This window comes from Dichomitus squalens (genome assembly GCF_000275845.1).
Source record: "Dichomitus squalens LYAD-421 SS1 unplaced genomic scaffold DICSQscaffold_5, whole genome shotgun sequence".
Lineage (NCBI taxonomy): Eukaryota > Fungi > Basidiomycota > Agaricomycetes > Polyporales > Polyporaceae > Dichomitus > Dichomitus squalens.
The window spans coordinates 1,012,770-1,039,605 of record NW_006766887.1 but is presented as its reverse complement, the minus strand read 5'-3'; the positions used below and the strand labels follow the sequence as shown (position 1 = coordinate 1,039,605).

General features: G+C 54.9%; 9 protein-coding genes and 1 non-coding gene across 10 annotated transcripts; 6 read left to right on the top strand and 4 right to left on the bottom strand.

The window, feature by feature from the left end:
• The first annotated feature begins 3,296 nt into the window (after nt 1–3,296).
• On the top strand, nt 3,297–4,793 carry DICSQDRAFT_133971 (uncharacterized protein). The gene is made up of 5 exons (XM_007363050.1): nt 3,297–3,437; nt 3,510–3,850; nt 3,921–4,343; nt 4,454–4,543; nt 4,605–4,793. Exon 2 carries the CDS (start codon nt 3,533–3,535, stop codon nt 3,782–3,784), a length of 252 nt encoding a protein of 83 aa, XP_007363112.1. The 5' UTR covers nt 3,297–3,437; nt 3,510–3,532; the 3' UTR covers nt 3,785–3,850; nt 3,921–4,343; nt 4,454–4,543; nt 4,605–4,793.
• A 905-nt stretch (nt 4,794–5,698) lies between these two features.
• Nucleotides 5,699–5,804, top strand: DICSQDRAFT_t50. Its single transcript has one exon. It is a non-coding gene; the product is annotated as a tRNA-Lys (tRNA).
• Nucleotides 5,805–6,199: 395 nt separating this feature from the next.
• On the top strand, nt 6,200–7,421 carry DICSQDRAFT_144968 (SAICAR synthetase; the record flags this gene model as incomplete). Its single annotated transcript, XM_007363049.1, has 4 exons — nt 6,200–6,352; nt 6,498–6,711; nt 6,785–6,940; nt 7,000–7,421. 4 exons carry the CDS (start codon nt 6,200–6,202, stop codon nt 7,419–7,421), a joined length of 945 nt encoding a protein of 314 aa, XP_007363111.1.
• A 272-nt stretch (nt 7,422–7,693) lies between these two features.
• Nucleotides 7,694–10,158, bottom strand: DICSQDRAFT_167470 (MFS general substrate transporter; the record flags this gene model as incomplete). Its single annotated transcript, XM_007363048.1, has 15 exons — nt 7,694–7,762; nt 7,819–7,937; nt 7,995–8,041; nt 8,101–8,159; nt 8,220–8,361; nt 8,417–8,470; nt 8,529–8,603; nt 8,654–8,697; nt 8,747–8,784; nt 8,835–9,019; nt 9,100–9,228; nt 9,292–9,402; nt 9,467–9,680; nt 9,736–9,835; nt 9,898–10,158. 15 exons carry the CDS (start codon nt 10,156–10,158, stop codon nt 7,694–7,696), a joined length of 1,647 nt encoding a protein of 548 aa, XP_007363110.1.
• A 777-nt stretch (nt 10,159–10,935) lies between these two features.
• Nucleotides 10,936–11,936, top strand: DICSQDRAFT_81520 (uncharacterized protein). Its single transcript, XM_007363047.1, has 2 exons — nt 10,936–10,991; nt 11,062–11,936. The coding sequence occupies exon 2, from the start codon at nt 11,087–11,089 to the stop codon at nt 11,816–11,818; it is 732 nt and encodes a 243-aa protein (XP_007363109.1). The 5' UTR covers nt 10,936–10,991; nt 11,062–11,086; the 3' UTR covers nt 11,819–11,936.
• A 438-nt stretch (nt 11,937–12,374) lies between these two features.
• DICSQDRAFT_101157 (DNA polymerase alpha catalytic subunit) lies at nt 12,375–17,763 on the bottom strand (the record flags this gene model as incomplete). Its single annotated transcript, XM_007363046.1, has 18 exons — nt 12,375–12,595; nt 12,660–12,756; nt 12,812–13,039; nt 13,092–13,366; nt 13,421–13,640; nt 13,693–13,825; nt 13,878–14,152; nt 14,205–14,372; nt 14,427–14,573; nt 14,624–14,957; nt 15,008–15,252; nt 15,311–15,531; nt 15,584–15,751; nt 15,801–15,990; nt 16,042–16,190; nt 16,246–17,376; nt 17,432–17,621; nt 17,677–17,763. The coding sequence occupies 18 exons, from the start codon at nt 17,761–17,763 to the stop codon at nt 12,465–12,467; spliced, it is 4,389 nt and encodes a 1,462-aa protein (XP_007363108.1). The 3' UTR covers nt 12,375–12,464.
• A 280-nt stretch (nt 17,764–18,043) lies between these two features.
• Nucleotides 18,044–18,708, top strand: DICSQDRAFT_144964 (glutaredoxin; the record flags this gene model as incomplete). The annotated part of the gene is made up of 4 exons (XM_007363045.1): nt 18,044–18,074; nt 18,174–18,423; nt 18,496–18,566; nt 18,626–18,708. 4 exons carry the CDS (start codon nt 18,044–18,046, stop codon nt 18,706–18,708), a joined length of 435 nt encoding a protein of 144 aa, XP_007363107.1.
• A 154-nt stretch (nt 18,709–18,862) lies between these two features.
• DICSQDRAFT_101151 (zf-DNL-domain-containing protein) lies at nt 18,863–19,506 on the bottom strand. The gene is made up of 2 exons (XM_007363044.1): nt 19,110–19,506; nt 18,863–19,041 (listed from the first exon to the last, which is right to left on the bottom strand). The coding sequence occupies exons 1-2, from the start codon at nt 19,361–19,363 to the stop codon at nt 18,891–18,893; spliced, it is 405 nt and encodes a 134-aa protein (XP_007363106.1). The 5' UTR covers nt 19,364–19,506; the 3' UTR covers nt 18,863–18,890.
• A 1,098-nt stretch (nt 19,507–20,604) lies between these two features.
• DICSQDRAFT_167465 (bifunctional purine biosynthesis protein ade10) lies at nt 20,605–22,870 on the top strand (the record flags this gene model as incomplete). The annotated part of the gene is made up of 7 exons (XM_007363043.1): nt 20,605–20,620; nt 20,675–20,801; nt 20,858–20,934; nt 21,049–21,540; nt 21,599–21,832; nt 21,888–22,063; nt 22,130–22,870. The coding sequence occupies 7 exons, from the start codon at nt 20,605–20,607 to the stop codon at nt 22,868–22,870; spliced, it is 1,863 nt and encodes a 620-aa protein (XP_007363105.1).
• A 610-nt stretch (nt 22,871–23,480) lies between these two features.
• DICSQDRAFT_53215 (FAD/NAD(P)-binding domain-containing protein) lies at nt 23,481–25,261 on the bottom strand (the record flags this gene model as incomplete). Its single annotated transcript, XM_007363042.1, has 7 exons — nt 23,481–23,912; nt 23,968–24,097; nt 24,155–24,320; nt 24,443–24,464; nt 24,521–24,835; nt 24,890–24,972; nt 25,027–25,261. 7 exons carry the CDS (start codon nt 25,259–25,261, stop codon nt 23,481–23,483), a joined length of 1,383 nt encoding a protein of 460 aa, XP_007363104.1.
• Between the last annotated feature and the right edge of the window lie 1,575 nt (nt 25,262–26,836).

Sequence of the window (26,836 nt, the reverse complement as noted above, 5' to 3'; positions counted from 1 at the left end):
ACGTCGGGGAAAGTGAGCTCTCGGATCCGCAGTCGTAGAGGCCACGTGCACGACAACGCGGGGGAACACTCACGTTCTGTCGCCTGAGCTCTTCCTCCACGATGGCGTATGGGACGTTCCAGCCCGCGACGCGCTCCGCTAGCTGCGTCGTCTGCGGCGAGTTGTGAGATATGGGCTTCTGCGGCGCAGGCTGCTCGAACCAGAAGTAGCCGACGACTTTCTTGGTTTGCCAGAAAGAGTTCATTACGCTTGAGATAAGCGCAAGCGCGGTCGCGCGAGGGCCCGTCTGCCCATCGGTGATCACTTCTTTGACAAATCGCTTGTATTCTGTGGTCTCGCCATTGTCAAGCGGCGGATTCTCGATGACTTGCCCAGTGGTAAGCCACACGAGGGCTTGTGGCCCGAGAAGTCCGCGTGAGAGGTAGAAGTACACCTCGTCAGGAAGTCGGTGGGTGAAGATTTCGTGCAGGTCCTGGGGAATATCTGCGGCGGTCGGGTGATGTGTGTGGTGATTCTGGTGCCCATGTGGGGGCGGAGTAGTGATAGCAAGAGGAAGCGGGGTGACAGAGCCTTCAGAGGAGAATATGAGAGAGTACTTGATCATGGAACGGGTGCGTGCGTAGTGTTCGGGATATTGCAATTGCTTCACGTGTGGTTGGTCTGCAAGGGCGGAAACTGCGGCAAAACCGGACTTGTAGTACTTAACCATGTCCACAGTAGCCTTCAAAGCCTGCTCGTGGACGGTCGGAGGGAATGGGGGCGAATGCTCGAATCCTAGCAATATCCCAATGTCCAAGAACTGGTCTTCTGTCACACCCAGGTCGCTGAGGATGTTTCGTTTTGTAACAAACGAGAAGGTGGGATTGGAGGCCAATAGGTCAACCGACGTGATGACCTTGTCCACCCCGGGGTAAAGGAGGGTATCTGTAGGACCGTATACCGCATGGATATATGATTTAGGATGACGCTGCAGGTAAATCAACTGCGATTGTGTCGAGATGTCAGTGCCGCGTTCGAACGCGTGCCATGGTGGCGCTAGACACGTCACTTGACTACACACACCTGTGCCCATGCAACATACGGCGCAACAAGGAACTCCACGTTACGATGCTTGAAGATCCTCAGCACAATCTTCCACAAATCCCACTGGTGGATGTTGCTTCGGCCTTCGAAAAGCTTGGTGGCTGCGTCCTCCTGCCCCGACTCGTATTTCGCCCATGCTTCGCGACGGTCTTTGCAGGCCTCGTTCTGCTCGAACTGCGCCTGCTGCTGCTGCTTTGGACGACGACTGGGAAGCAGTCCAGGAAAGACAAACACGGGCTTGATATGAAGTTTTTCGAGCGCTCGCAAGTCGGACTCGATGCGCGTGGTGAGTGCGAGAGGAAGACCACCGGTCGCGGCAAGAAGAGGCTCTCGAGAGGGTGGGTGATCAATCAGGGAGGAGAGATAGTAGGATGCATCAATGCCCAAACGTGAGTCGGAGAGGAGGGAGAGAGGGTGTGTTTGGAGTTGCTTCCGCTCGACCAAATAGTCTAGAAAGACGAGCCCGACGTGAGATGTGCTGCTCGCGCTGTCTGCGAACGTCCTCGAGCTACGTGAATCAAGCAGACTACTTACTGTTCAAATGCTTGATAGGCATCGTGTGCGACGAGGGACGGGGTTTTGGCGTTGTACTAGGATTGCTGGAGGCCAGCCGGCGTCGAACTCAACGACCAGAAGCAGCGACCGCCATCTTACGTAAGCTGCTATGCACGCTCATCGCTTTCACCGCTCTCAGTCTGTCCTTCATCTTCCCCTACATCATCTACGACGGCGGCGAGCATTGCGTCGCCGCCCTTTCTGAACATTCTCACTCTCCGTGCTGATCTCCGGCGAAACCTGTGGCCAGCGGTTCGACCTCATCCTGACGGCTTCACTGTTCCACCGATATCACAAGCTGCCGTCTCTGCGGTACTTGTTCCGAACGCTTCTCGTGTCTGTTCGACCGGTGCTCCGAGACAGATGAACCGGAAGGGCACAGACTGGAAATGACAAGAGTTGTGCGTCACTAGCCCCTTACTGGCTTGCTGGCCACCTGTTTAGTCCGCGATCGGCAGCCTAGCGACGTTGCAGATGCTAAACTTGTGCTCTCGTGGGAACGGACCGTATGCCAAAATACCCCGTCCGTACTCCATTCTCACCGTCTGCCATGCATGGCCGCAGTTGAGCACATTCCCCGCCAACACAAGAAGACTCGAAGCTCGCGCTTGCGAGTTGCGTGGTGATACAGGCTCCACGAATGGCCATGCATGTCGTCTTTGCTCGGCGGTCGGACCATCGTTCGCAAGCTGCGTGCTTCGAACGTTCGCTACTGTCGTCTAAGTCCGCTTGTTATCCTCCTACGATCGTTCCCCGTTTGTGAGGCACAGGGCCAGAGCAATTCTTGATGCCCCATCTTGCGCTTTCTCAGGGTTCTGCATGGTGCGTCTGCGAACCATGGTTCAAGCCATTCGGTCGGTCGCTCTAATTGCCAACATAGCTTCCATAGGGGGTTGGCGAAAACATCGCCCCTGTCGGGGGGGAGGCTCCGGAGGCAACCTCGTGATGACGTCCCTTGCGGGTGCATGAAGTACTCATGGGTAGGCTCGGCAGCATCTTCAGCAATCACGGGGAGAGTAATGTCGAATTGTCGTTCAGCAGCTGGTTAGTGAAAATCTCTCAGGAGCCAAGGATACCACGCAGCACGTAGCAATGCTGCAGCGCATTCGATGATCGCGAGAATACTCCGCATTGCCTTCCCGTTCCAACGCGAACCCACGGCCAGCTGGAAGGCTAAGTGCATGGGAGAGGAAACCGTTCAGCTGTCGAACGAGTAACAATGATGGAGATGGCCGACATGGCGCCATGATGCTCAATTGTTACTTGCTGTGTGCACCCTGCGAGACGAAGATGTTTCAAACCTTCATAGTAGGGTTTTACTCCCATCTCACATATCGGACTGATTTTACTTGGTCCGCCGGCAGCGTTACCGAGGGCGCGTCTGTCCTTCAGGCTCGTGTATGTACTTTTGGGGGAAGCTGCAACTCTCCGCAGTTTCGTCCCTGGGCTCTCATGAGATCGTAGGTCGCCCATTCTCACGACAAGACATTTGGTTGATGATCATCCGATGAAGGCATTTCCACAGCGACGTCTTGGCTTCAACCCCCGCATCCCCACATCCTCGGGTTCAACCGAGTATTCTACGACATTTCCATGAAGTTCTCCCGCTGGCTCACGCCTACCACAATATCTGTTGGGGCGCCGCTGGGCATGTAAGACCTTGCGCAGCCACTGAATGGTCCCTGTGGAAATGGATGTCCAAGGACCAAATTTGGATGCTGGCGCCGAGGACTTGCCCAGGAAGATCGTGCATCTCTTGGGACATCGTCCATGGTTGTACTTCGTGTCCGGATATACTGGTACGTCTACCACTCAAACGTCGCTACCAGATGCGTCGCTGACGGCCCTTACCGAACCGGGTAATGTCGAAGTCAATAGGACGATCGTTATCAGCATGCCTATGATCGTGTGCTCGGTTCCCATGGCCCGCTGCGCCTTGTCTCCCTCGGCTGCGGTTCCGAGTGCCACTCCATATCCGCACCAGAATGCTGAACCGTATCTGCGTCTTTTTCACTGCGACGTGCCTCATGCGCAATGCTCAGGGTGCTATGTATGCGCTTCGACGATACGCCGTGCACGAATGGTACTACTCGAGGGCGTACGTGTCCAGAAAGGCAACTCCAAGCCCACGCAGCATCGGGCATGATGTGCTTGACAGGCCATGCGGTTTCTTTTCATGCTGTAGGCTCTCACGCCCAGGCGCAATCCATGAGTATGCGCTGCTTTTACCCCATCTTGGCTATCCGAAGGTTAATTCTAGCGCCACTGCCGCTCTCATATAGCGACGCACCGCGCGAACCTCTCGTGCTCACGTTGTGCAGGCCTCGGTGCGGGAGAAGTGCTTCAAGCTCCTCAATACACCCCATTAAGGTGTAGCTTCCGTCGTAGTCTGTGACTCTCGAGTCTCAGCTCGACCAATGGTGGAGACGTGTGCCCAGCTCACGGTTCATCGACGCAGCATCCGCACATCGTGCGTGTGCGACACATTGCATGGGTGTTGCTGACTGTTTTGGCTCCCCGAACTTCGCTAGGCGTGATCGCATGGACGGCAACGCACAGCGCTTCTTTGTGGTTGTTACTGCCAGCGAGCGGCCTGATCGACAAGGGACCAGCTGGTTCCTCGGCTGGCTCGACGCGACGACGCTTGTCGGACCGTATGTCATTCAATATGCAACCCGGCCACGGCTCCCAAACATCCGAGCATGGTGAGTCCTTCTGGTCTTTCTTGGCTTCTGAGTCTGTTGGGCGTATCCCATGCGACGAGAGACATGTGCAGTCTTGTTTTCGGAGTCGCACTGATGAGCGTACGTCACAGAGCTGACTATTTCGTGAATACCAACGCATCCAAGAACCACCCGAGGTCATTGGAATCATAATGTCGCAATTCTCCAAAGGCCAGGATTGTGTGCGTATTGGTCAGCGCTCAGCTCGAGAAGATGTCCGCTTACGAAGGATCCTCTGCGTAGATCTTCGCCTGTGCGACGTCGACTCGGATTTGTCGGGCTCAGACCTCCGCACACCATATCCAGCTTGGCCGATCCTTCTCTGAATGGGTGATATGGCCCGGATCACCTCGACACCGTACGGGTCCTCGATCCGGGCCGCCACACGGGCCGCCCCACTCCGATTTCGTTCCATCTCTTTCACCCAGAAACCCTTCTACGTAGTACGTAGTCTCGAATGTGTATGCATTCATCGCAACGATAGGAGCGGCAAGTACGCTGGGTGCGACACTCTATCACACACCAACTGCGCCCAGTTTGCCGCGAGCAGCCGTCCGGCGTTTACTGACAAGCGCGCCCAGGTCATCCAACTCCGACGAATAGTATGACCTCTAATAGGAGACCTCGACTCAACGCCAGCCCTCTTTCAACGCCAGCTTTCTTTCAACGCCAGCCCTCTTTAAGGAACGAGACTCCCAGGAGCTAAGATTGAGCGCAGGCACAAGCTAAGAAAAACGAATTCACTAGCTGCTTCACGCGCGTCGCATCCCACCGTCGGAACAGGCGCAGGGCGGCGCTGTGTAGGCGCGAGGACGGCGACACGGTGTGTCTGTGAACGCAGCCTCTGCAATCAGAAGCTTAACGGATCCCACTTCGTCTCCGCAGGTGTTTCTCATGACCACCTAGAAGTTTTGCGCTTATACGATCTGCGGCGTCGCGTTATTAGCTCTGTCTGCTGTCCTGTCCACGACGGCGCCACCGCTGAGGCTCACAGGGACGTGACCGTATGGAATCCATTAGTTCCGATTCGCTTGCCTTGTACCAGAAGACCAGAAGCTAACACATCAAGTAGGCAGGTTTCGCTGGGATGGTGGACTTGCACCTCAGCATCTCGCCTGAAGACGTAAGCTGCTTGTGCTATGGATGCTGAGTATGATGCTCGGAACATCTCCCAATCAAGTTGGGGCCATGAAATCTACAGTTGACTCGCACACTGGAAGACGTGCTTTTTTCTATCCGAAGGCTAAATCACCTGACCCCGGTGCACGCGCTTAACTGCGTAGCCGGCGGCATTTGGACAAAGCCGATATATACTGCGTTTTAACGCTATATACATCGCCCGCCTAGCTCAATCGGATAGAGCGTCAGACTCTTAAGAGCGCAAGGCTTTTACTGGGTGATCTCGTGATCTGAAGGCTGCGAGTTCGACCCTCGCGTTGGGCTAATGTTTTTCCTATATCTCGTGATCAGACGTTCGGAGTTTCAAGCGGGAACCACAATTCGGAGGTTCCCGAGCACTTCAACGGATACGTCCATTTTTGGTATCCGCTTCAGACTCCGAACGTATGGTCACGAGACCAGTGTTTTTCTTCCACCCCCTGTGTTCAAATCAGTTTCTGAGTTACAGTGTATCGAACGCTGCATTATCATGTCACGCACCACCACTACAAACTGTGCATCAAATACTTGACACATAAATGGGATCAGTGAATCGTGCCCGATGCCGTGAACTACGACACCTGCCTTATCAGGACACAATCTCCATTTTTTGGGTTTCGACCGTCGCTGACTCGATCCGCCACCAATTGACTTGCCCGTAGTGTGAACGTGCAGTCAAGATGGGTTCCCATGCTCTCATAGACAGCAATTTGACCGATCTGCCGTTGGTATCAAAGGGCAAGGTCCGCGACATATACGCCACTTCCGACCCGACTCTCCTGCTATTCGTCGCGTCGGATCGTATATCCGCATACGACGTGATACTTCGCAACGTTCGTCCGGTCTCATCGTGAACATACCACATGGCACGCACTCATGATCACTTCTTGCATATACTGTCTCATTCTGCTTGTCCCCTCGGCGATGCGGTATTGGGACTCGCCTTCAACACCGGGTTCATGCCGTTCGTGTCCTTAGGGCGTGCCCGACAAGGGGAGGGTCCTCACGAAAATCTCCTTGTTCTGGTTCGAGAAGCTCAAGCATGTCATCCCGACGCACTTCGTGACCGCAGACATCGACGCGATGCCTGTGGAGGTCAGGAAATACAAGGACGTGATCGAGGGCCGTGCGATACTCGTCAAACAAGCGAAGGTCTTACCCCTAGAAGCTATCGTTCGGGGCTACATCACAGGCGAGCCCGTAGTCGCATTCTCATTTCCCTGGCTCGCTGAAGCTCACGCTCCATCTATTCCGATATCATGCAGGCTCTGGATGGGCGGAGTACAAGAAGTCGGGCACCGTTCACGGGATCCCCCTTCCTGCCGGCCTAATGGAATCGCAGAAACTGCCGGAGCCCCTCTTCACACCGTCGACCAAGGCTGAGCAGGGCGAGCATGACGAAAACATCTCCCCAGAAAAAGGTTTGTCATTCAGATACGTCGGCTTTCTGCTCGAGGCTAACATGTTCGGATTTTCTCAGCCGCATCGATCATCGGCGCAGAGCTCTACGCCAAGGTCGAGAAAGCTGCGCTCCAGCTCTACAAGGAGGCGGCGGATTACGCCCTCACCAAGGGCTTGATTCTCGCGGACACCAAATTCGAGTTCGGCCTCGTCCCCTCAGCTGACGGGGGTGAAGAGGAACTGATCCTAGTTGATGAGGCCCTGACGCCTGACTCATCGCGCTACTGGCCTGCTGCGTCGTACAAGCCCGGAGGGGGCCAGCCGAGCTTCGACAAGCAGTACCTGCGCGACTGGCTTACGAGGGCAGGCTTTAGGAAGGGGCTAGAGAGAGGGCCGGAAGGTAAGGAGGGGGAGGGGTGGGTGATGGCGGATGACGTGGTCGAGGGGACGAGGAAACGATACTTGGAGGCGTTGGAGATACTCACTGGGGAAGGGCTGTAAAGGCAGGAGGTGATTTGCCACGAACGATGGCATTGTATGGAGGAAGTGTATGTGAATGCAGGTCTATACGTGTATACTTGGAATGCGCTCCAAACCAGAGGAAATAGCGTGCGTGCTTGTCGTCACGGTCATGGCCGAAGGTTGTATTCGTGCGATACGATCTACCTGCGCTCGGGTAAGGTAGGGGAGCATTGACGTCGTGCGGTATGCTAAGAGGCGAGAAATGGAAAGTAGGATGATGTAGGAGAATAGACTGGAAATGTTCTACTACTTCATTTGTGGATCACCTGTGATGCAAACCTGCTATGTGCACGGATGGTCGAACCTTTCCAATACAGAACCTGGAGAGCAAACACATGAGGTACCTAATGCAGCGGCGTGAAGGATTTGGACGCACGAAGGGGATGGGGATCATCACCGCCGCGATGAGACCGAAAAGCGAGGTGCCCCAGTGGTACGTCAGGCGGTCATACAGCTGCTGGGTGAACAGAGGGAATATCGTCCCCATGATGTTACCTGATGGACGTCGCGATTTAGTCTCTGAGTGGCTATAGCAGAAGGAGTGAGACTTACGTGACAAGCTCTGCCCGGCCAATGCGGAGGAAGCGAAAATGCCGTAACTGTAGAACCAAGGTCGATCCATGCATCTCCTCGGAGAAAGCGAGTTATGTCAACGTACCAATCCGCAAGGTATGTGAACACAGCGAGGTAAATAATGAACAAGGACATCATGATCACCTAGAGGATAGTCAGATGGCTCGAGCACTGTACCCGAGAAAGAGCAGATCTGCTACATACAAAGATTCCCATCACCATGCCGATCCATGGGACCGAGGGAAACGTCGTCCACGCATAGATAAACATTCCCGCGGGGAATAGTAATGCGGCCAGCATTGAGCTGAAGAGGCGTGCTTCCGGACCTTTCGTGGGGTAGTATTTTCTAAGCGACGCGAGTCAATGCAGTGTTATTCAACGGGATGTGGGCGAATCCGTACGCATATAGCTTCTCTTGGTATAGCTGGATAGCCTCTCCGGCGAAACACCCGACACTTTTGTTGACAAATGGAGTGATGAGAGACCTCACGAGCTGGGATGACATATACTTACATCATAGCTACGAACACCGTTCCCGTCTGCCCCGTGTTGAAGTGGTGGATGCGTTGGAATGCCGGACCAATGGACCTACGCTAGCTGTGAGCATCAAAAGAGAGCAACAAACCTGCGGTACGTACTCAATGAGCACATAGAGGATGCCCCATGCAAATCCAACCCAAAGCTACACAGAGGATAAGCGTTTACCCGTGCAGTCGTACAGACCGTCTCACACTGAAGGACGCTACCACAGGTTCTGTGAACAAGAGGTCTGCATGATATTAATGCACCGTCATGTGAGGTACGTCATAATGCTCTCACAGATCGGACGAGTGCAGGAGATGTAAATCAGCGTCCGCAAGCTGGCGCGCTCGTCCTCCACATGGGCACGGTAGTGCGGGTGTCCGGTCTCCTTGCGCAGCTTCTTTGCAAGCCGCGTCAGCAAGACCGCAGACCGGGTTTCCTTCATGAAAACGGGCATCGCAACGATAAGGACGCCCAACCATCTGCGGACGCGCAGGAGTACGATGATACTGTCAGAAATCATCGTGCCCAGCCGGAGCAAGTGAGAGTGAAGCGGGCGCACATAACGTGAAGCCATTGTATCCAGCGCCATTCCAGATGAGGGTTTTGCTCGATCCAGCCAGCGGCGATACATCCGATCCCGGGGCCTGAGAGCACCATGACTGCGAATATGGACATAGGGAGTCCGCGTCTGAAGACATACTAAGCTCGAGTGACGCCATCCTGTCTGCCGCCGAGGTAATATTGCACTTACTCATGAGGAGCCCAAATGTCGGCGATAGAGCCCCCAACCATTGCTGAGGAGGTTGAACCGAACGCCCCTGCTAGAAAGCGCGCCACAATAACCGTCTGGATGTTTTGAGCCCTTTAGCGCAGACAATCAGAATAGGCGTAGGCCGGAGACAGCATGTATCGGAGGATCCACTTACAGTGCTGCCATCAGATGCATGAGCAGACATCCGATGGCGCTAACCACGTACAATGGCTGCCTACCAAATTCTTCGCTGAAGGATGTCGTAACGAGCGGAAGGACGGCGAAACCAAGGGTGTACGTAGACAGCCCAACAGTTGCCTGGAAGCGGGTCGCATCCAAGTCACGGTCCATGGATGGGAAGCCAAGAGCGTACGCCCCGGAAGACGAAGCTACAGGGAATATATTAGAGTCGTTTCTGCTGGATGTGTGAGCATATATGATTACCGGTGATGATGGAGAAGAACGAAGCCGTCACAGTAATAGCCCATTTTCGGGCATACGTGAAGTTCGCGGGGTCTCGTGGGTCGCCTTCTTCGAAATCGACCTGTATGTAGTAGACATCATTACACAGAGTGGAAGAAGACCGGGAATCATGGAACCACGTACATATATGATTTCATCCAAAGAGTCTTCGTATTCTTCGTCAGTCTTCTCCTTCTCGCCGCTTGCAATGTGCTTCTCGCTGTGCCGGTGATCGTGCAGCTGGCGAAGGTAACCTTCATCTAGCGTAGCGTCGGCAGGTCTGTCGGCCGGAGAAAGACGCGGATCGACTGCCTCTCTCACGCTAGAGAGAGACCTCCTCGCGAGGCTGCGGACGTCTGGGCTCTCGACTTTGTTGGCTTCTTCGTCCGACGTTGTCGTAGGCATCCTCGGCACGGCGGCGGGGACGGACACGGACTGTTGGAGGTCTGGCTGAAAGACGGGCTACACCTTCGAAGAGAGATTTCGAGCACCGGTGGGCCGTGCGGCAGAAAATATGTGCCAATCAGCGCGCTCAACATGCATCTCAGGCGCCAGTATTAGTTGCGCCATCTGCGAGCCCCATGATCCACTCCATACCGGAAGTCATATTCAAGAGCCCATATCTGAAAGGCCACCCACAGTATGTCAAACTTCCTGAGCACAACTCCGAGTCGTTGAACAAAAGTGTCGTTGACCAATGCTATAGGAACTGCCCGGGCCACGACAAGAGGACAGTTGTACATACCTATATAGCTCATAGGTGCACCTTTGGCTTAGTCTAGCACCACAGGGGTTCAGAAAGCGTCTGTCGGACCGCCCGAGACCTCGTGCTGATCACGACTGTATGTTCACGACGCAAATATGCCGCCACGGCGATACACCTGTTGCATATTTGTGAGAAGACCGACAAGGGCCGACATGAGCTCCGGGAGAACACAGGATCGGACGGCGTAAGGCTCTGACAAAAACTGCTTACAAAAGTACACCATGATGACATCTGTTGGAGGAGCCGCAGTCTCGCGACATCTCGTGCAGGCTGGAGGAGGAGTCTCCTTTTTGGCCAAGGCTTTAGATCCTAACATGTACAAACAAACATCCGGGAGATTCGGCATGTGCCCTGTCGTCATACCTATCCAGGCTCATAACACTCGCACCAGTTTACTAGGTTGAACTTTCTATGCTGCTTCATCTACCGTGATATAGAGACTCCTGATATTGTCCTGTGGGCCTGCTTGGAGGTGAGTAAAGTCTTAGCTCCGAGTCCTCCCGTCCCATTATTGGCATGAACTCATTCTCAGACGCGTTCAGGTTTGCAAACTGTGTAGCCTGACAAATGCCAGCAATTGCGCGCGCGTTAGCGCTGCGCAGCTGCAGAACAGCACGATGTGCGCGTAGCCTCGTCACCTACACGTCCGCCGTTCGGGAACAACTGCGTGCGCTGCTACGAGAGACCGCACAACCCGTCGCGGTCGTCACCGCCCTCATGGACCCCAGCATACCCAACAAAACAAGCTCTGCGAGCCGGAGCGGCTTCCACGGTGCGACACTGTCCTCCTTCAGCTCTATATCCATGGACCCGCACCCCCTCGTCGCGTTCTCCCTCCGGATACCCTCCCGCATGGCCACGTCCCTCACGGCCGCGTACACGGTCGGGTCTGCTCCCGCGCACCTCGTCGTCAACTTGTTATCTGAGCATCAGGCGGACACGGCCGTGCGCTTCTCGAGACCAGACCTTCACCCGGAGCCGTTCGCGTCCGTGCCGCACACGCTCACCGAGGAGGGCCTCCCCGTCCTAGACGGGTCCATAGGCGCGATGTCGTGTCGGCTCATTGCGGCGTCTTGGCCACTGCACGACCTGGAGATGCTTGCCAGGGGAGAGAAGGGTGAGAATGCGGAGTGGGATGGGGAGGGCGTTGCGTCCGAGTTGTTCATTGCGGAGGTCATACGTGTCGAACGGACTACTTCGCTTAGCGGGGAGGAGGCGAGGCCGCTGCTGTACTACCGACGAGGCTACGTGACGACTCGCCCAATTGACTCGGACACAGGCGTCAAGCCATCGAGCTGAACAATCTAGACGGCATAATGAACGCGCGTACCACTGCCGCGAATTCAAGAAGATTGAAAGGCCAGCGACGAGACGGATGCTGCGAAGGATGACTTGACCCGGAAATGGTCCGGTTCGCCATCCCCTTTTGAAGTAAGTTGTGTGTTTGAGTCCTCCAGCGAAAAACAATTGTTTGTGCGACGGCGAAATGGCCCGGGAACTCGTAAAAGACCATGTTTGTGTTGCTGTCGCGAGGAAGGGAAGTGGTCTGAGCTGACCAGTGCCTATGTTCCAGTAGGCCAGAAACATATGGCTTGCGCCTCTAGCCGTGACCTGCTTGAGACCAGAGGACCAACAGGAGCTTCCTTGTCCAGTCCGTCTGTACGACCCTTACCGCTGCTGCATGCGGACCCAGACGTACTCTATCTCTATTAGGAGAGAAAATGGTGGAGGCGTGTGTATCCAGCACTTGCGACTGTCCAGCCGCCTATTACTGAACTACAATAAGGATGATTACGTTGATAACAGGTCTTCAAGATGACCTATCCAAAGGTCGTGATGTTGTGGGTCCTATAATATTTCAGACGGACTGCAATGATAGCGATACAACAGCGAAGAGAGTAAATAGTACACAACGATATCCAAACGAGCACGTAAAACAGAGCAATCACAACTTCATAAAAGAAAACAAAGCGCTCATCTGCACCCAGCGACGTCCACACTGGTTGAGGTACCTTTCGACCACCTCCCTTAGTTGATCGCAGATGCCCTGCGGTAGATGGCCGAGTGTTTGAAGGTCTGCATAGATTGCAGCATGTCGCGTCAGTCATGCTCAGCCACATCTCGGAAGGTGTATACGTACCATCCTTCGTAGCACCGGTAGCGGCCTCAAGCGCCTTCTTGATGTCAAACAAAGAAAAATAGTAACGCAGCTGATTGTATAATTGTGCATCCGAATACTGTACGCAACAGGTCAGAGAACTGTGAGCTGAACAGGCTGAAAACGCGACTCACCTCAAAGGCAACGGTGCCTCTACATCCTGGTCGCAAGCACCGACGACCGTACACCCCCATCATGCGTGTCCGATTGCCACAGGTTGCATCATCGCAGATCGTCCAGCTCTCGTAGTACTTTGCGATATGTTCCCGAATCTGAACTTCAAGCTGTGTCTGCACACTCGCAATGCTGACTGCGGCGCGGCATTGTGGGCATACAAGACCGGAATATCGGATGTGAGATTTCTGGTGATGGACGTCAGTGAATTTAGATGTGTAATGCAAAGAAGTCAGTTACCTCGCGATCGCTGACGGGAGCAAAGGGCACGACATTCTGACAAGAGCGACAATGGACCTGGAAAGCGTCTGCATCCTGGAACCGCTGCGCGTCGGACATGAGCGAATCGAGTGTCCCGAAGTATCTCTCTTCTGACTCCCCAGTGCCGGCAGTACGATAGCGGTTGGGATCCAGGCCCAAGCACTCTGCCAGCCGCGCACGGTCCGTGCCCTCTATGGGTTCGCACAGACGCTCAATAGGTGGGAGGACTTGTTGCGACAAGTAGTGCTCGTAGTCTGATCAACGTTGTCAGAACTTATGTGCCGTGCAAATGTTGCAGTGTTGCTCACCTATCTTGTACTTGTCGCTTTCTCGACGGATTTCCTCAGGTGACCTCGCCCTGTCCGCCTGGGCGGACTTCGCCGTCTCCCCACCCTCGCCGAGGCAGAAGATATACGGAATGACGTCTCCAGCATGTGCAGTACCTCCTTTGGCTTTCATACGCAAAGCGACTTGCACATGAGGTTGGCTCTTCGCATCGGGGTAGTCCTCTGGGTTCTTGCCCAAACGCTGCCAAAATTCATCAGTACACCGTCCACCCGGAGTAGGACCCGAGACTCACTTTGTGGATGATAAACTCCTCCAGCTTGATCTTGCCGGCACGGACCTGCTGCCCAATAGTAACGAGGTACTCGTGAATGTTCTCCACGACAGTCTCCGTGGCTTCGCCGGACAGAATCTGGTCTAAAACATAACTATGGCGTGCGTCAACGTGTATACAACAAGTGGAACAGGGTGTTCGCCTACCCAGAGACAGTCTTGGATAGAGCACAGTATTCACGACGCTTCATGTCGAGACCCTTGACCTCAGTCGACGTGCGGGTGCTATCCTCGACCTTGACAGCTGCGTACTTCTTCTTTTGCAAGAGCAGCAAACGCTTGAAGATGCCGTCGAGGTCGATCTCAAGTAGTTTATATCGGTCGTTGACGGCCTTTTTGAATTCCGCGGAGATCTTGAGGGCTTCTGCCAGGTCGGTCACGTTCGAGTTGACGAAGACAGAGTCTGTGTCTCCATAGACGACCTACACTTCAAGTCAACGCAGGAAATAGTCGAAGCCTAAAAAGCCCACGTACATCAAGTTGCATGCTCTCAGCGAGCTCTCTGGTGTGTGTCAAAATCTCGCGGCCCTTGAACGTCGTCAAGGCGGCGAGAGGACGAGCGTAGAACCGGGAGTACTCGAAACCGAGACAACCGTACATACTGTTGGCCGTCAGCTTCAAGGCCATCTGCTTGATGTCCCACTACAATGCCATAAGTTTAATATGGCCCAACGGGATTCCAAGCCCTATCCGTACCTGGAGTAGCTGAGCCGGTGTCGCCTTCTTGTCCTTCATCAAAGCCTTGACTGCTCGACGTCGATTGACGAGGGTGGCAATCAAACGCGGTAGAACTCCCTGGTCGACCTGCGAACTTGGTGGCTCGGGGATCTTCTCCTCACCACCCTACAAAGAATTGAGCATTCACGTTGGCCGCAAAGAGAACGGGCACCCACCTCATCCTCCTCGGCAGGTTCAACGGTCGTGAAATCGATGTTGTACTCCTGAATGATGCTCGGGTACAGCGAGTTGAAATCCATGACGAGGATGTACTTGTCCCACAGGCCGCGCTTCGGCTCGAACACGAGACCGCCCTTGTACTTGTCCCTTTTGCTCTTGGTCGTCTTGGTAGCGCCCTCGCCATCCTCGTTCTCTTCCTTCTCCGCCTTCATCGCCGTCGCGGCCTTCTTGCCGTACAGCTTATCGGGACAGATATACTTGAGCCGGTGGAATTCGTGCAGGAGAATGTACTCATTCCGCTCTGCACGGCCTCCGTTGAGGGTCTTGTTCCTGTCAGACACAACTCAGCATAGGCTACAGGCGACATAGGGAGAACATACCAGGAGTTGCCCGCGAGGTTGGTCAATTGTCGCGTCAGAGGAAGCAGCTGAACTTTCGACGCCAGCGCCATTTGGTAATGTGCGTCGAGCTCGCAGTGCCGAACGAAGTTGAGGAGTGGCTCTGGTGAGCTAACGCTGCCGTCGAAGTAGTTCGCGGTGTCGTCAAAGTCGATCTCCTGCCGATCGCTTTTGAGATGCGTCTTGCACATCTCAGTGAGCGACCACGTCGTGGAGGTGATCATGCCCTGCGGAGATGGTGGTCAGCTTGGCTGGAGCATTGAGGATCGTCCCGCAATTGCATACCTTCGCGCCATCACTTGCAAGGTCGCACAGAAGGCGACCGCTCAAGAAGCGTAGATTGGTTCCTTGGCGGCCAATGTTAGGCCACTTCGACCGTCGGAAGCGACCAATGCGAGACCAGTGATCCGCTTTGAGCTCCCGCATTCGATGTAGCAGGACGTCCAACGACACGCCGAGGAACTCATGCCCCACAATGACGTCCGGGTCAGCCTTGTGCAAGGTCACTAGCGACAAGCTTAGTGACGAGCTTCGCACACGTAAGAGATCGCAGCCTACCGAGCAAGTTATTAAGGAGCATACGTTCGTTCTTCATAGGAGAGATGACACCCTTGCCGTTGTTGCTGGCGCGTGCCTCGAAATTCGCTGGGAAGCGATCAAGAGGTCTCACGAACGTCCGGACTGTGCATGGCAGTGCCTCGGGTGGTGTAGGGTCATCGATGTTCGCTGCCTAGGTTGTCAGCGTATGACCGGACCCTCCGCAGAGCGGACTCACTGTTCGACCAAATCCGAGAGGTCGCACAGACGATCTCTCGGATGTTCTCCCGGTGGTTAACAACGGTTCGCAAGCTGAGTGAGACTATCGTGAGCGGTGGTGTCTCCTTAGGCGCGTCATCGTCAGTTTCCGCGAAAGGGTTTATGTCCTTGGGATCGGAGACGGTCGCCTCGACCTTGCACCAAGAAACCTGCGCATACAGTGAGCAACATAATTTGCAGACCAAGTAGCGCGTACTGACACCCTTGTTGTCGATCTCCGGATGCTTGATCTGCAACCAGCACGGGCCCATGATCTTGCGCTTCAGGACCAGCAGCTCAAACGCGCTTGTGTTCGTCCCGAATATCCTCGAGAAGTTCGGACTCGATGCGTTATTCGGAAGCTGGGGCTCTGCTCTGGAGGTCAAGACTGATCTGAAATACCGTTGTATGACAGTAACACGTACCAGTAAAGGGGTACACAACCTTCAACCAGTCTCGCTCCTCCCTTGGCACGTCCTTCTCCCCAAACGCATACTTGCGTTTTACGAATTTCGCCTTGAACTTCCCAATCCTTGCCTTCTGCCGCAGCTTGTCAAAATCCGAATAGATGTCCCCCAGGGTCGGCACGACGTCCGTCTCGTACATCTCGCCCGTGTACTCGTCCTCCTCCATCCGGCGCTCGCGCGGGAGGACGAAGAGGTTCCGCTCGAGGTTCTCCACGGTGACGCAGATCGAGACCCACACCTTCGTCTTCTTGTCCTGCGTCTTGCCAATGAAGTAGAGCCTCCCGTCGTGCTCGAGGTAATCAAGCCAGTAGAATCGGAGCGAGCCGTCCTCTTCGAGCACTGAGATATTGGAAGGGGCAGGCGTACGGGTAGCGCCATTGGTCGACGCAGCTGGACCGAAGGAATCATCGCCGGTGACGGTGAGCGAATCGTAAACAGATAGCCATGACGGGTTGTCGTCCAGCTTCTTCTTGACGTCTGGCTTGGCAGCGTTCCCGTTGAGAGGCTTGAGCGGCTTTGCTTCCGCGTCGACCTCTATCTTCGCCTTTGAGACCGGCTTTGCGCTGAAATCAAAGTCGTCGTCTACGTCCATGAACGCGTCCATGTCAATATCGTCGAACGAACTCTCCGTCTCGTTTCCGCCCTGCATGTCGAGCTTCGCGATACGGTCTATTGCGGGCGTGATGCCTGGGGTCTCCGTCTTCGGCTTCTTCCTCGGGCTCACGACGAAGTCGTCCCCGCTGGACGCCCCGACGGGATCGTCGAAGTAGTTGTCCGAGGTGTCCGGGTCCGTGCTGCCGTAGCCGTATCCGGACCCTTTGGAGCGCGAACGGCGGGCAGGGGCGTATGGCTCCGGTGAGGAGTCGCGGTCGTCGTATACGGGATCAGGTTCTGGCTTCCGCTTGCGAGTCTTCGGAGCGGGCGTCGTGACGATCGTGTCCATAGACCCCAGAAGACTCTGCATGAAGGTGTCCTCCTTCTCGACAGACACTGCCGGGCGGTATGCGCTAATCGAGGGTGTGACTGCAGGTGGTGGAGGCTTCGGCTTGGCCTTCGCCTTGCCCTTCGGATCCGCCTTCGCCTTCTTCGCTGTACACCGACGCGTCTGAGACGGGGACCTGCGAAAGGTTGCACATACACGTACACTTATTCTTAGGGCGTTCCTCCTCGTCCTCCTCGACGTCCCCCGCCTCCTCGAAGTCGTCTACACCCGTGTCTACATAGCCGCTAAACCCGTCATCGACCACAAAGTCGTCCCGAGCGAGCCGTCCTTTCACTATTGTCTTGTACTCGTTCTCGGTCACTTCGTCGTAGATGCTACTGTCATCCTCGATCTGGAAACACGTCCGTGAGTCTACCAAACGCGTGTCGACCGACGGGGTCGCGTACCTTGTACTCCCGTTTGCCACCCTCTCGCGCGCGTTTGAGCTCTTCTAGTTTCTTGAGCTTCTCTGCCTTGCTTTGTCGGCTCGACATATCAATATACGCCTAGGAAGGCTAACAGACAGAGGCAGAGTGAGGAGAGAGGTGCAGTTGAGTAAACAGGTGGTAATGAGACGCGCTTCCTGGTACGCGACACGCTTTCGGGCGGAGATGCAAAGCGTGCCGAGCACATGCTCGCTACCAGACCCTAACCTCAAAGAATTACATAGAACCTAACCCAACGTCATCCCGATCGCCCGACGCCCGAGTCTCTCACTCAGCATATTGGGTTGTGCGACTATCCGTCCGTTTCGCTCTCACCACTACCATCGTCATGTTCAGGACCGCTCTTCGTAGCTCGGTACGTCTTGTTTCTAGCTGCAGATGCTGAGCGCGACAACTTATAACTTGTCAACAGTTCACCGCCCTCCGCGCGCCGGCCCGCGTGCCAGCGGTCGCGCTAGGCTCCTCGCCGTCGCTCCCGTTTGCCGTCGCGCGGCGATACATCAGCCAGGAAGTGCGTGCGAAGATACAGAAGGCGGTCGAGTCGACGCCCGTCGTGCTCTTCATGAAAGGCACCCCGGAAGCGCCCCAGTGCGGGTTCTCGAGGGCCGCGGTGCAGGTGCTCGACATCCACGGGGTGCCCCCGGAGAAGTTGAAGACGTTCGACGTGCTCGAGGACAGCGAGCTGAGGCAGAGCATCAAGGAGTTCTCGTGCGTGCATTCACATAACACGTCTGCGGTCTGAGTGTGGGAGGGATGCTGACGTGTGTTATGCACGGGCAGTGATTGGCCGACAATACCCCAGTTGTACGTGAACGGCGAATTCGTTGGTGGCTGCGATATTCTCTTAAACAGTGCGTACAGTACGATCTTTGATCAGAGTATACCGTTTGCTCAGTGAACATAACTTCAGTGCACCAATCCGGGGAGCTTGATCAGCTTCTCGTCAAGAACGGCGTCATACTGCCTGAGGAGGCTCAAAAGGAGGAGGCATGAAGTTAGAGGCACGTCTTACATTCTATACTCGCATCGTGCTGCATGCCCAGGTTCACGACTGCCGTCTTGTTCATTGTATCCATACACCACACCTCACACTAATCGCATGTTATGCTTGGAATATCATTCTGCACACCTTGGTTCGGTTGTGAGTGGAATGGGGATGGGTGAGCCCCTACTGTCTATTCTGGAGCGTATTCGACGACACCACCTGCATCTAGCCTACCCCTGCGGACCTTCTCGCCCTTTGCGCGCAAGAGGTCCTCGACCGTCTTCAACTTGCCGTCCTCTGTGCTCTCCTTGAACCATCCAAGATGGTCAGCAATCAGATGCCTAAAAGGAACGATGCACGTCAGCAAACAATTCATTGCGAGGAATCGATTCTGGGCTCGGCGACTTACCTGTTCTTGCATCCAGGACACTGCACGATGACGATACCCCTCGTGTAACTCCGTTTCGTAAACTGGTGTGTTGAGCGATGCCCACAGGCCTCTACTGTGCACGTGAATGTCAATGCCAGTCTGGGCTCGGGCTGCTCAAGTGTAATGTGTGTTTGAGGTTGTGAGGCGGATGCCCCAGATGTTCCTGCTGTGGAGGGTGCGGAAGATTCCCCTACGGGATAGGATGCGGCAGCGGAAGGATCATTCTGAAGCATTCGTTTCGATGAGGAGGATGCGCGCGCGATAGCATGGGTATTGGCGGAGGTCAGAAAGTGAGCGCGCGACGCTTGATGTGCAGCGGGATAGCTCGCTACGGGTGAGGCAAGGATAGGCCGTTGGAAGAGAGAGAATACTTGGCGTAGTGATGCCATGTTTTTAGAGATTAGTCGCAGTATGATGTGTTTGTGTTTGTATTTCCCTCCTGGAGGCCCGGGATATCGTGGGGTTCGTGGGGGTAGCGTCGGTGGGGGTGAGCAAGCAAGCTGCAGGTCAGTCCGTGCGGCACCACTCAGGACGGAGGTTTCTGCTTAGTAATGTACACCCTCACGTGAAGGCGCCTATCCGAGTAACGCGCGACAGAGCCTCGTGTCCGCTTGCGCTTCATCACAGTTCGTCCATTCCTGTGGTGAGGACCTGGTCATACCATGGAGGTACGGCAGATACATCGTGTACATCGCCGTCGACGACGCAGTGAGAACGGCTCAGATAGAGGCGTCCCCTGATTTACCATTGACCTATCGTGGTGTAATCTCAGATCGCGATCGGTGAATTTTGAGTTTAACTGGCCTCAGAAGGCTGCGCCGTCTCTTAGTCCTACTCAATTCTAAACTGCATGTACGCTCCTCCATCAGTGCATGCCTATAAAAGGAGAACACGAGGCAGGCAGAACGCACGAGGGGCGGACCCTAGACCTGGGTTTGCGAGCGCTGTGGAAGGCGGAGCTCAAACCATCCGCCACTAGTGCCTACTTGGAGGCTTGCACCATAGATGTCTGTATCCATAGCTTTTCTCACCTATTGGTAGTGTTGTGAACGTTGCAAAAACATCTCTGCTATATTGATAGCCTCTAGAGATACTCATCTGGGCTTGGTCAGGAAGCTTGTCACTACACAGGCTTCGCAACGATGAGTGGTTTGAAATGATCTCAGCTCACTGGCAAGCTCGAACAATAGGGTATACCGAAGGGAACAAATGCTCTACTATCTGTGATATTCAAAAGCTATGGAATGCCCTCTGAGTATCAGTCTCCATGCTTTTCTTTGTTTGCTATGGGCCACCCTCGTTGCTCTTGAAGGCTCCGGCTTTCGAGCTCCGACCCTCACAGCGCTCGCAAACCCAGGTCTAGGGTCCGCCCCTCGTGCGTTCTGCCTGCCTCGTGTTCTCCTTTTATAGGCATGCACTGATGGAGGAGCGTACGTGCAGTTTAGAATTGAGTAGGACTCTTACCTCCATCGCCATGTCTGAACCAATTGGTGGGTTCCTAATCTCGACTTTGGATACCCATACGGTGCGCTAATGTCTTGAAGCTCTGCTCTCGGTCTACGACAAGACGAACCTGCTCGATCTCGCGAGTGGGCTGCATGGCGCGGGCGTCCGTCTACTCGGATCGGGCGGTACGGCCAAGAAAATTCGGGAGGCAGGTATCCCTATCAAGTGAGTTGTGTCTTCACCTTCGAGTGATGATATGCGTACGATGCTTCGTTCGGCAGAGATGTAGTGGATATCACAAAAGCCCCCGAGATGCTTGGTGGGCGAGTGAAGACGCTGCACCCTGCAGTGCACGGAGGTTAGTCCTCACAGAATTTTTTCTACGCGCGCCTTGGAAACTGCGCGATCTCATATCATCCACAAACCTGCCAGACTTCGTAGAGTTGACGCTGACATGAGAGATGATCCTCAGGCATTCTCGCGCGGTCCATCCCCTCGGACGAGGCGGACCTCAAGGCCCAGCAGATATCCCCCATCTCCATCGTCGTCTGCAATCTCTACCCCTTCACCGACACCATCGCCAAGCCGAACTGCACGCTCGCTGACGCCGTGGAGGAGATCGACATCGGGGGCGTCACCCTCCTCCGCGCGGCCGCGAAGAACCACGAGCGCGTCTCGATCCTCTCCGACCCCGCGGACTACGCCGAATTCCTCGAGCAGTGGAAGGCGGGGAACGGGGACGTCGGCCAGGCGACGCGGAGCAAGCTCGCGCTGAAGGCATTCGAGCAGACCGCGGCGTACGACGAGGCGATCAGCGGGTACTTCAGGGAGCAGTACGCTTCGAGCGATTTGCCGAAGGAGAGGCTTGCGGGGTCAGTGCAAAGGACGCCGCTGCGCTATGGCGCGAACCCGCACCAGAAGCCGGCTCAGGCGTTTGTCACGTCGGGCGAGCTGCCTTTCAAGGGTGAGTAGTCAGCGTTCGTGAACAGGGGGTATGCACGCCTGATTCAGCGATATGTTAGCACTGTGCGGCTCACCCGGATATATCAACCTCTTGGACGCGCTCAACTCGTACGCGCTGGTCAAGGAGCTGTCTGAGGCTCTCAACCTCCCTGCCGCAGCGTCATTCAAGCACGTGTCCCCCGCGGGTGCAGCTGTCGGACTCGAGCTCAACGACGTCGAGAAGAAGGTTTACGGTGTCGATGACCTGAAGGAGCCCCTCACCCCTCTCGCGAGCGCGTACGCCCGTGCCCGAGGTATGGATACCGTGTGCCTCCTTCTGCGTGGGGGTGGGCTGATGTTGCTTGGCAGGTGCCGACCGTATGTCGTCGTTCGGCGACTTCATCGCGCTGTCCGCCCCTTGCGATCTCGCCACCGCGCGCATCATCTCGCGGGAAGTCTCCGACGGCATCATTGCCCCGAGCTATTCTCCCGAGGCTCTTGAGATCCTTGCGAAAAAGAAGGGTGGCAAGTACTGCGTGCTACAGGTTTGCGACTTGCTCGCTGCACAGCCATAGAACCATTATTGACGGCCGGCGAAACGTCTTCCACAGATCGACCCCGCATATAAGCCTGGGGACATCGAAACCCGTCAAGTGTACGGAATCTCGCTTCAGCAGCGCCGCAATGACGCAAAAATCGACGCTGATCTGTTCTCCAACATCGTCACTAAGAACAAGGAGGTAGCGTTGCCCTACTCCCTTCATGATACCCGCTATTCACCTCACCCTGTCGGCATCCAGCTGACGAATGACGCGCTGACTGACCTCATCGTCGCCACCCTCGCTCTCAAGTTTACCCAATCGAACAGTGTCGCGTACGCCTACCGCGGCGCGATCGTCGGCATCGGCGCCGGTCAGCAGTCCCGCATCCACTGCACGCGCCTCGCGGGGACCAAGGCCGACCTCTGGTGGCTCCGCCACCACCCCCGCGTGCTCGCGCTCCCTTTCAAGAAAGGCGTCAAGCGTCCCGAGAAGGCGAACGCGATCGACCTCTTCGTCGCTGGGGAGCCGCTAGAGGGCGCAGAGCGTGCGCAGTGGGAGGCGCTCTTCGAGGCGGTGCCCGCGCCGCTGACGGGGGAGGAGAGGAAGGAGCACGCGGCGAAGCTCGACGGCGTCGCGTGCAGCAGCGACGCGTTCTTCCCGTTCCCGGACAACGTGCACCGCGCGCGGAGGAGCGGGGTGCGCTTCCTTGCGGCGCCGAGCGGGAGCGTCATGGACGAGGAATGCGTGAAGGCGGCTGACGAGCACGGGATGGTGTTCGCGCACACTTCGCTACGGTTGTTCCACCACTGAACGGAACGTGGGGCGTCTGGATCACAGTATTGCACATGAGAAGTGGGCGGAAGTGGTAGATGCGCAGGCACGAAGTTTGAAAGAAATGTATGTTGTACTAACTTGAATGTCCAGATGCCATTTGCTCGCCTGCGTTGCTCACTGGTGTGCGCGGTGTGGCTCGCCGCGTAACCACAGGCAGTCTTCTTGGAACCCTGATATAACATTCGGATGCGTACCCCGAAATTATCGCGGTCGCTACGATACGATCTCATACTTAGAGATACAAAGTGGAGTCCTAAGAACATCACGATGATAACAGCTTGTGGGAGACAAATACATGTCGACGCATTGGAATGTGAGAGCTAACGCTCGAGAGCATAAATATTAGGGGAAAAGTACACCACTCGGAGAGTGTGTTTGTATGAGGACGAGAAGAGACATGCACGAAAAGCATGAGCACAAGAAGTGCACCAAAGATCGAAATAGTCGGAGAGGCCGAGATGACTGGAATGGGCAGTTATAGTAAAGCAGCATTATAGAGCAGGGCTGGAGGAAGGTGCGCATCCCGGAAATGAACGCGCACCGGCAGGTATGGCAGTGCTTGTAGAGGCCTCCGATGATGACGGCCTTAAACACCAGCTCGCTGCGTCATGCTTGACACTTGGTGATCCCAGAAGATGTTCATCGTTCTTGGCTGCTCGCGCGCTGCAGCGCTGAACCGACCCCAGTTCACCCACCACTCCTCCGCCGCATCACCGGCGTCATACGCGAATATTTCGGCAATTTCCTCGAACTGGGCCTTGAGCGTGCCCTCGTCCCAATCGACGTTTCTTGCGCGCATGTCTGCGTTCCGCTTCTCCGCCAAGGGGCCGTCAGGAAGTGCCACCGTCCGCGCATTACTGATACCCGCGGCCATGAGAAGCTCGCACCGCCGCTGGCGGAGCTCCTGGTAGGCGCTGAGGAAAGAAGGGACCTGATCGATCATGCTCAGATGAGAGAAAAGTGAGCCGAGCACAACGGCGTCCTCGATGGCCATGCTTGTCGAGTGTATCCCTCCAGGCTAGAACGTCACAGAAGTAAGAGTTAATGACAGTGGACAGCAAAGGCTTACTCACATGAGACGGGTGCGCTGCGTCGCCGAGCAGAACCATTCGGCCAGTAGAGTCCACCCATTCCTCTGTGTTCTCATGATTCTTCCATTGCGTACGAATCAGGTTGGTGGTCAGTTTGGCCATCTTCTGGAATCTATAATGGGAGTTATCAGACCACAGAACAGAAGGGACATGGCTGCGGAACGCGTACGCTGGACCGTAAGTGTCAGTGCTGATACTGTCGATAGAACAAAGTTCCTCCCAACTCTCTTCTCCGCCCTGAGGAAGCCCATCTGAAGTTTCCCAACAAGAAAGATGGATCGCATATTGGGTTCTCGCCGCCTGCACGAGTGGGGCGTGTACAAAGTTAGTAGGGACTACAAGGCCATGCAGACATATCGATCAGCCTACCATGGGGTGTCCTGATCGACCCCGCATAATATGATCACAGAGCATCAGGAAACCAGAATCAGGTTTCACATACCCATCATACAGCAACCGGGTGACATGCCTACTGCCCACTATTGCACCGTTCAGGACCGTTCAGGCAAAGTCACAATTGCTCGCGGATGCTCACCTCATCGGACAATATGTACGGCGCGAGATCCGGATCCGTCACCATATCTTCAGCATCAATGGTCCCTGTATACAGGGTCATTCTGACAAATTCCGCGCAGTCCTCCTCCTTGAAAACCACTTTTCGCACTAGGCTTTTGCCTCCGTCCGCACCCACCAAGACGTCTGCTGTAATGACCTCTCCAGTTGCAAGAGTCACTATCGGCTTAGGGTCCTCTTCCGTCCCCTGCCGTACGGAGGTCACTTCGGCGTTGAAGTCGACAATGGCACCTGCATCCGTTGCAAGTCTGTGCAGTATTCTGACAAGGTCGTTGTGCTACGGGTGGGTCAGGGTGAGAAAAGCTTCTGGAAACTATTGCGATCATCTCACATGAATAAGAAGGAGGTCGCCACCAGTCTCTGCCATGACGGCGGGTTTCCATTCGATATAGCCCACGACCTCTCCAGTTCGCACTAGTCATCTGACTATCAACGCAAGTGTAAGGATCTTGGGCTGAGTGTACCTACGATCGAATGTCTTGCAGCGAACGCAGCGCACGGCTGATTTCATGAGCTCCTCCTCGCCGATCCACTGTCGTAGAATTTTGCTAGAATTTGGAGTCATGCGATGCCCACCGCTTGGGACGTTCAAGTTATTCTTCTCCAAAACTCTGACCCGTTGTCCTCCTTTGCTGAGTACATATGCTACTGCGAGGCCGCCGATACCTGCTAGCCATGAAACATGGAATATGGGCAAATGCATTGCAATGCATCAGATATGCGCAATGCAAAGGAGGCACAGTCAACAAAGGCAGGAGATTAAACAAAGGGGTTAGAGACCAAGTACAGACCTCCACCAACCACAACGAAGTCGAGGGAGAGGGCAGCCGGTGAGGGTATGGCAGACATTATGGGTTGCGGCAAGAGGCGGGAAAGAGGCCGGTTGGCAGGGGTGGGATGTTTTATCGTCCCATGCGCGAGATCCTGCATAGACATGAAAGCGCCGGTTTCACCGGGGTTTTGATCAAGTCGGACAACATGTCAGATACCTGATTCCGGAGCGGGTCCTGTGTTTCTCCACCAGTGTCATGTTGAAGATATCTGACAACATGAATCACGCAGAGTTGATGTCTTTCTAATCACTACATAGAGATGGTCGAATAGCTTACCATGATAGCGTCGCATCGACTTCGGTACTCTTCCGTAGATTCCTACAACGAGTGGCAGATTCTGCCAGTCATCAGCACGTGACCGGAATTACTTATACAATCTGCTTTGTCATGATGGCACCTTCCTTTCTCGTCGTCACGGTACCGTTTGCCGAGGTCTACACTGCTAGACAAAAGGTGGTGGCAGGCCAGTGGCGGACATGATTGTGGAATTTCAGGTGGAATCCGGTGGCATTCCAGTACTCAACAAAATAGGTGGGATTCCACAATCCAGCCAGTCATTGAGATTACGTGGCAACTATGCACAATCGGGGGGGGGCATACAGGGGGCACACAGTCGACGACATGTTGAATCGTCTGGGCATTCAGGCTCACAGCGTCCCAGTGTAAGAAGTAAGCATATCATTAGCTTGCGAGGACAACGTGCAGATAGCTATGGAGCATAGTTGCCAGCGGCAGGTTCTATGACTACAACGTCTAGCGACTAGGTGCAAATTACGCTATGACATAGTACACTACATGGAATCGTTAAGTTGTTTGAAGCCTGTTAGGATACTCTAGAGCATTCCTAATGGTGGATGATAGGAGGGACGGAACAGCTGGACGTCAGAAAACAGAGCACACTCACCTCTCGCTGACAGGAAATTTTCACCGAGGGAGATGATCAATGGGTCTGTTGAGCAGGGAAAGTCAAAAGGAAAGGCAATAAGGCGACAAGTGCAAACGAGACAGGAATTGTGCAAATTGTTATGGGCAGATTGCTCACAGGGGAGGATGGTGGGTAAGGGAGTGCTAGGGTGCTGCAGACAAGGAGACCAGGAGAGACAACACTTCGAAGTTCGAAGTTTGAGCTACACTCGTCGTCGAGGTTCTCTCGGATCACGCCATGCCGAGGTCACGTGATGAGCAACTGGAGATCCAGTGGAAGGTCTGCTGGAATCCCACATACTTTGTTGAGGACTGGAAATCCACAAGAAAACACACTGGATCTCTACAATCTCAGGAATTCCACTGGCCTGCCACCACCACCTGTCTAGCAGTGTATGGTGCAGTTCACTTAAAGGCATCCACTTTTGTACGCATTTAAGCGCCGACTTATAAGTCCCTTAGACTGTCATGAAACCCTCCCATAATCTGTCAATTGCACGGATTTGAACAGAGGAACTAAT

Excerpts from the sequence above, each read along its gene's own strand:
- DICSQDRAFT_133971 (XM_007363050.1), top strand. The coding sequence starts at position 3,533 with ATGCCTATGATCGTGTGCTCGGTTCCCATGGCCCGCTGCGCCTTGTCT.
- DICSQDRAFT_81520 (XM_007363047.1), top strand. The coding sequence starts at position 11,087 with ATGCCAGCAATTGCGCGCGCGTTAGCGCTGCGCAGCTGCAGAACAGCA.
- DICSQDRAFT_101151 (XM_007363044.1), bottom strand. The coding sequence starts at position 19,363 with ATGCTTCAGAATGATCCTTCCGCTGCCGCATCCTATCCCGTAGGGGAA. Across the intron at positions 19,042-19,109 it reads TGTCCTGGATGCAAGAACAG|GCATCTGATTGCTGACCATC; the intron begins GTAAGTCGCCGA and ends CGTTCCTTTTAG.